This window comes from Acinonyx jubatus, chromosome A3 (assembly GCF_027475565.1).
Source record: "Acinonyx jubatus isolate Ajub_Pintada_27869175 chromosome A3, VMU_Ajub_asm_v1.0, whole genome shotgun sequence".
In the NCBI taxonomy this organism is placed as follows: Eukaryota; Metazoa; Chordata; class Mammalia; order Carnivora; family Felidae; genus Acinonyx; species Acinonyx jubatus.
Window position 1 is genome coordinate 127,086,141 of NC_069388.1, and position 6,321 is coordinate 127,092,461.

General features: G+C 54.8%; 1 protein-coding gene across 3 annotated transcripts; it reads right to left on the reverse strand.

The window, feature by feature from the left end:
* Window positions 1-262: 262 nt before the first annotated feature.
* LRATD1 (LRAT domain containing 1) lies at window positions 263-4,704 on the reverse strand. Of its 3 annotated transcripts, none has more exons than XM_053201220.1 (2): window positions 4,402-4,704; window positions 263-3,489 (listed from the first exon to the last, which is right to left on the reverse strand). In XM_053201220.1, exon 2 carries the CDS (start codon window positions 3,451-3,453, stop codon window positions 2,575-2,577), a length of 879 nt encoding a protein of 292 aa, XP_053057195.1. In that variant the 5' UTR covers window positions 3,454-3,489; window positions 4,402-4,704; the 3' UTR covers window positions 263-2,574. The 3 variants fall into 3 exon arrangements, with proteins under 3 accessions (XP_053057195.1, XP_026933733.1, XP_053057196.1); XM_027077932.2 differs by having other exon boundaries at window positions 4,472-4,703; XM_053201221.1 differs by lacking the exon at window positions 4,402-4,704 and adding an exon at window positions 4,012-4,374.
* Between the last annotated feature and the right edge of the window lie 1,617 nt (window positions 4,705-6,321).

Here is a 6,321-nt window from a genome sequence, read left to right on the forward strand (position 1 = left end):
ACAGACCAATACAGGAACGAATGCTACTTTGGCGGCCAAACTCTTACTTTTACTGACAGTCAAGTCTCAGAAAGTATAAAGGTGCTGGGCCAGTCCCCTGTTCTTATAGTGACCATCTCGGTAAGAGAAAAATCAGATTATGTGCCATCAGAGGAAATAAAATGTTAGTATTAGGTGTGATCGACCGATGCATTTCTTTTGCTTAAGCTCCACCCTCTGAGTGACAGGTGGAGGACAAAATGTCAAGAAGTTCTGCTGGAACCAGTGTTCAGGATGGTGTTTAATACAGCAGAGAGCCAAGATACAGTGGGAGGACACAGTAAAGAATGTGGAGAAGGTAGACACAATAAAGAACTTCGGTTTATGATCTGCCATCTGCTATTTGAAAGAGGAGTAAGTTAGGGAATTAAGTGACTTTTAGTTCCCCGTACATGCAAAGGTAAGTTAGTTATTACAAAAGTTTTGCCGTTGTATGCGCTGAAAGAAAAGCATATGCATTTAAACATTTTTTAAAAAATAAATCACTCAATAGGCTTAAGAAAAATACTCTAGTTCATATTTCATTGATCTGACCTTTTGATTCAAGATCAGGGAATGAATCCAAGGTGGAAAACAAAACAAACAAACAAAAAAAACCAAAACAGAAATGAACCATTTCACCATGAAAAAAGGCATTTCCAGTCTCAGCTAACCTCGACTAGTTTTTATTGCATTATTTTTGAAATGCCAAGAAACTGGCTTTGGCCATATTTGCCGTCCAACTAAATCACAGCTGTCAAAATGCAATTGCTTGCCACAATTAGCTAAACACCATTATTTGACAAATCCCCCGGAAAGGGACGTAGATGCTGTAGGTGTCTAACACTGAATCAATTAACAGTCAGTCAGGCTGGGGCTGCAGCACAGGGAGAGAAGTTGGTACATCCTTGGCCAAGGAAGGGGTTTCCAACAGCCTTAAGTTTTTGGAAAACACACACATTTGCCCTGGTCCTACAAGTTCTTTCTGGTTTTTAGGAATGAATTGTGGGATTGGCTAAAGAGGAAGGGAAAAAGCCACCAATTCTAGAGTCCTTTCTTAAGGACATCAAGGGGAGAGGAAGAACAAGAGAAATGCAAATGTGAAATGGTAATGGTATACAACATGGGGAAAAGAAACCTCATTGAACCCACTAGCAATCTCCACCCAAGCAGTGAACCCCTTAACTGACAGAAATTCAGTGCAACATACACATTGATTAACACCTTCACCATTACGAGGACTGCTGTTTCAAGCCAAAAATTAACTACAATATGCAAAAACAGAATTCTCATAAGATTTGAGAAAAATAGAGTGAAAAGGCAATGTTAGCTAAGCTCTTAGCTAAATCCACTCTTAATGGCCCCCAGTATTTAAACTATCATGGATTAAAGCCATGAAAATAAAAATTTCAATTTGAAATTTTATTAGCATGTTGCTAAAATGGTCAATAAAAACATCAACACGATAGGCTTTGTTGACATAGTTGGAAAACTGCTCTCTCACTTTTAAAACTTTATTTCCACTTCCCCACCCTCTAAGATTTCTAGGTTAGGAAAAGCCAAACTAAATATACTGGCTATGGTGTTGTAATAATGCTGGTTTCTTGAATGTTGCCATATCTTCCTCCTCTCTCTCTCCTCCAACCCTTTAAAAAATAGGACTCTTTCTGAAATGCAGCCCCATCAGGGAGCAAACGAGGGTTAAGAACAACAAGCGACCGTCTCCACACATTCAAGTTCCCAGACACCAGGTGAACCTTCTCCTTGCCGGGGGCGGGGCCCGCGCTCCTCACCAAATCAGCTGAGCCATTTTCCTCTCGGGACCAGGAAGGCTTCCATTCTGCCAGCGAGGGAGACTCACAGGCAAATGGGGTGGGGGTGGCGGTCGCTTCCCTCGGTGGAAAGGACTGGAAGCAAACATTACAGCTTTGCCCGGAGACTGGAATACAAATGTCAGGAGACTTGGGGCTGGAGAGCTGGAAAAGTCCCGGGCAGCCTCGGGATAACCCGGAGTCCCAAAGTGCTGTCTTGTGGAATTATTCACAAGTGCCTAAGGGACAGGCTCGATTTCTTGGAAATCCTGCAATCTGGGGACACGTTCATACGGGAGGTGAACTGTGCCCTGGAAAGATCATTTCTCACCTCCGACTGGTCTGTGTGTGCGCACTGGGGGCGGTGATGGTCCCTTTATAGGAGGTCGGGTGACAGTCACTGACTAGCGACCTGTGGGGAAAGCCACGTCCTTGCTTGCTCCCTTCAGCCCTTTCTCCTTTCCCCCGTTACAACTCGAGGGGAAAGCGCACGCTGGGTTTCCCAACACCATCACCACCACTGGGGGGGCTCAGCCAGGCGCGCACAGCTGCCCTTTCGTCCCGGGGCCAGTTCCTGAGACTTCCGGCCACTTGCGGAGGGGTGCGAGGGTGCAGCCTGGGCACCGGCCGCCGCAGGAGGGCGCTCGAGGGGGACGGGGGTCGCGGATCACCGGCCAGGAAGCCCGGGTGCTGGGAAGGGAGCGGGGCGCGGGGAGACAGGAGGCGCAGGTGGCCCCCCACGAGGCTACTCCTTGTCGTCCACGAGGTCGGCGAGCTCCTGGAGCACTCGCAGGCGGCCGCTGGCGTCGATGCGGCGCTTCTCGCGGATGAGGTCTTCCAGGCTGTGAAACCTGGCCGTGTGCACCTTGTTCTCGCCCAGGTGCACCTTGAGATAGTACTGCTGCTGCGGGGGCTGCGTGCCCGCCGGCACCTCCCCTCCCGCCTTGAACTCCCGCTTACCAAAGCGGCACCAGGCGGCGAAGCTCTCCGAGTTCGTCCAGCAGATCTCCTCGCTCTTGAGGCCCAGGTGGCCGCAGGCGTTCTGCACCACCAGCTCGGCCACCAGCGGGCGGTAGCGGTACCAGCTATTCACCACCCGGCCCACGTTGGCCGCGCCCGCCTCGTACAGGCTGTCCTGGCGGATCTCGCCTTGGTGCAGGTGGATGATCTGCCCGCCACCCACATAGACGGCCCAGTGCGGGGCGGGGGCGGGCGGCTCGGGCGCCGGCTGCAGCCACAGCAGCTCCAGCAGGTCGCCCGGCTCGCAGAGCGCGGGCAGCGCGGTGACAGCGTAGACGCTCAGGTCGGCGCCCTGAGGGCCGCCGCTCACTTTGGAAAAGATGCATTCCTGCCCCCGGAAGGCGGAGAACTGAGTTTCGTTGAGGACCAGCTGGTGCAGCAGGTGGTGGCGGTGGCGGCTGGGGCTCTCTGGGCACGGGGTGCAGCCCGGGGGGCCCTTCACGCCGAACTTGTCGGGCTGGCCGCGTTCGTCCAGGTCCTCCTCCTCATCCGAGAAGAAGTAGGCGACCCCAACTCGTAGCTCGTCCTTCTCGATCCCCGACGGGTCCCCTGTGGGCAACTCGCTGTAGTTGAGGTGGGTGATGCGGTCCAGTTGGTTGCCCATCAATGACGCGGCGAGGCGAGGGCCAGGAGCCGGGATCTGCGGGAGCACAGACGAGAGGCAGAGACACGATCAGAGTCCAGCTGCCCCTCCCCGGGACGTGCAGTGCCCCTGGGACCTGCCCGTCGGCCCGCCCACGCGCCGGCACTGGAGTCACCCGCTCCTCCCCAGCGTCAGGACAGGTGCAGAAGCCACCCGTCCTTCGGGAAAGAGCAGACGCCACCACACAGCCTCGGACCCCATCCGGCAACGCGGTACAACTCCCACAAGAGAAAAGGCAGGCAGCGGGAAGGCGCGAGGGGTCCCAATGGGGGCGACAGAGCGGGTTGTTAGCAGCGAGAAGACCGACACCCGGGAGAGGACCGAGGGGTAGGTTGGAAGGAAGAAGGGGCGCCTCGGGCCTCAGAGCTTGGAGCAAGCTGCGCTCACATTTCTGTCCCCACCCTCGCCAGCCCCCCTCTCAGTTTTGCGCTAGGTCGTACTCCTCCCCTGACAGCGCCTCGGACAATGACACTCGGGCACGTTCGCAGGCACTCACGACACCGGCAAAATCTTGTTCACCTGGGAGTCCAGGCACAGACAGGCGAGTATATCGGTGTGATAATGTCACATATACACCATGACGAACCTTCGCGACGGCACACTCAGACTCCCACATTCGCACACAATCCTAACCCCACGCTTGCACGCTCGCCAGGGCACGCACACCCACGCACCCGGGCACACCTGCCCACACAAGCAGGTGCGCTCCGCCCCTTACTTCTCTTGCCTTCTCCCCAGCAGGGCCAGTCGGGCTGCGCCAGGGCGAGGCCCTTCTGTCTAAAATAACCTAACAAAGAGGAAAGGGAAGGATGGGGGAAGCCAGTGCGGTGTCTGGGTGCGGGTGCGGGTGCGGGCGTGGGTTGAGTAGGGAGGTCCACTTTCAGCCAAAAGACCCCTTTTCCCTCCTACCCGGCACAGGGTCCAAACAGTCGGACGAAGAAAAACCGTTTCCAAGGCAAAGAAAGCCGCCTCTCCGTACCCGTGATTTCCCTGCTCCCGAAACCCCAAACTCCTTTAAAGTCTCCTGGTCCCCATGGGTGCTGCGGAGGCGGCGGTGGCTGGTGGGTCCTGGGAGGCGCGTGGGGTTGCGGCTCCGCTCTGCCCCGCGCGGAACGGTGCGGTGCGGTACCCGGCGCGGTGCCCGTGCGCCTGCCGGTCCGCGCTGGCTGGCTGGGGTGCCCGGTCCACCTGGGTACTCCCGACTCCGTTCTGCTTTCCCACGGCGGAGCCGAAGACTCTAAGTAGCCGGAGCAGCTGGTTCCAGGGCCCGCCCCGGGACGCGCTCATTGGTTGGGGCGGCTGCCCGGGCCGCGTCAATCTCCGCGAGAGGGGGAGGGGAGCAGGGGCGGGTCTCCAGCGCGCGCTCCGCCCCGGCCCGCCCGGCCTCGGTGCACCGGAACGCGCACGGCCCCCGGGAGTGGAGGTGCGACAACCCGCGGGGAGCGCGCGAGGGGCGCGGCGCCGCTGCGTGGCGCCGCTGCGCGCCACCACCGTCGCCCCCCGGCTTTTCCTAGCTGGTCGTGACTGACGGCCCGAGCTCTGTGTCTGGGAGTACAGACTCCAGCGACGAAGCTGGGTCTGCGGGTGAGGAACCCCCTTGTACCCAGGCACTGAGGGCGGCCCGGGGCGGGGAGCGACGTTGTCGGAGCCGGGCACCTGGGCCCTGGTAGGGCCCCCCGGAGTCTCGGTGCCCGACGGCCGTAGGCTGATCTGCCCACAGACCCTTCCCTGCCGGCACGGATGCTTTGCAGATTGTGCCCACGGTGTCAGCTTCTTCTCGGATCCGCGTGAAACTGCTGACCCAGCACTGGCGCCCGGTTTAAAAGGAGCACCTTTGACAAATGCTACTGAACAATCTGAACCTTGGCCAGCCCTTTCCCTAATTGGGCCTATGATTTGGGCTGCAATTTTCTATGAAAGGAGAGCTTCACAAATGCCAACGGCCAAGCCCCAGAACTGCCTTCGTTTAGGGATTTTTGTTTGGTTTCGTGGCAGAAGGGTGTCCAGCAGTAATTAATGATTGCATTTCTGTGTGGAATGTTAATGAATGAACGAGTTCTGGATATTGGGTGTGGAAAGACGACTTTCATACATAGGACATTCTAGAGCGACAGTTTAAAAAGCTTGTAACACTTAGACATCTGGTTCTACTCTCAAGACTGGGCTCTGGAAGCTTTTCTGTGAAGCCTACTCTTTCCCCAGGGAGACTAGGGTGCTTCCTCTTTGTGCGCCCTTTGCAGTTGGCATAGACTCTTAGAGCTCTTACCTCCCCCCCTTTTTTAAATGGCAAACCCGTGTTCAATTTCTTGCTCTTTACAAAGTGAACAATTGGACAGGAGGATTGGCCTGCGCTCTACACAGTTTTGTATTCCGGACGTCTTTCACAATGCCGGCTGTACAATGGGCTCCATCGTCAATAATAAAAATGGAAATAGCCAACATGTACTGGCTACTCATAAGTGGATAGACACTATGCTAAGAGGTTTAAGTAGGTGAGATTTAATGTTAATGCCTCTAGAGAGAATTCTCTGGTACAAGCACCACAACAGATGAGAAAACAGAGGCCCAAATAGCATTGACAGCGATCTCTCCAGGGTCTGTGGAACTCCCAAGTCGATCTTTAACCTGTCTGTACTGTTCCTTGGGTTAAAAAAATATATATATCTTGTTTTATAAGACAAATCTGGTGTCCCAGAGAAGTTACCTGAGCACTGACACACATTATAAAACCTTTATTTTTTTTTTTTTGGTAGACAATTTTAAGCACTGTCCAACTGCTTTCTGAAGGTCTCTTCAAATACAGTGATTTATCAGAATTAGATGTTTGAT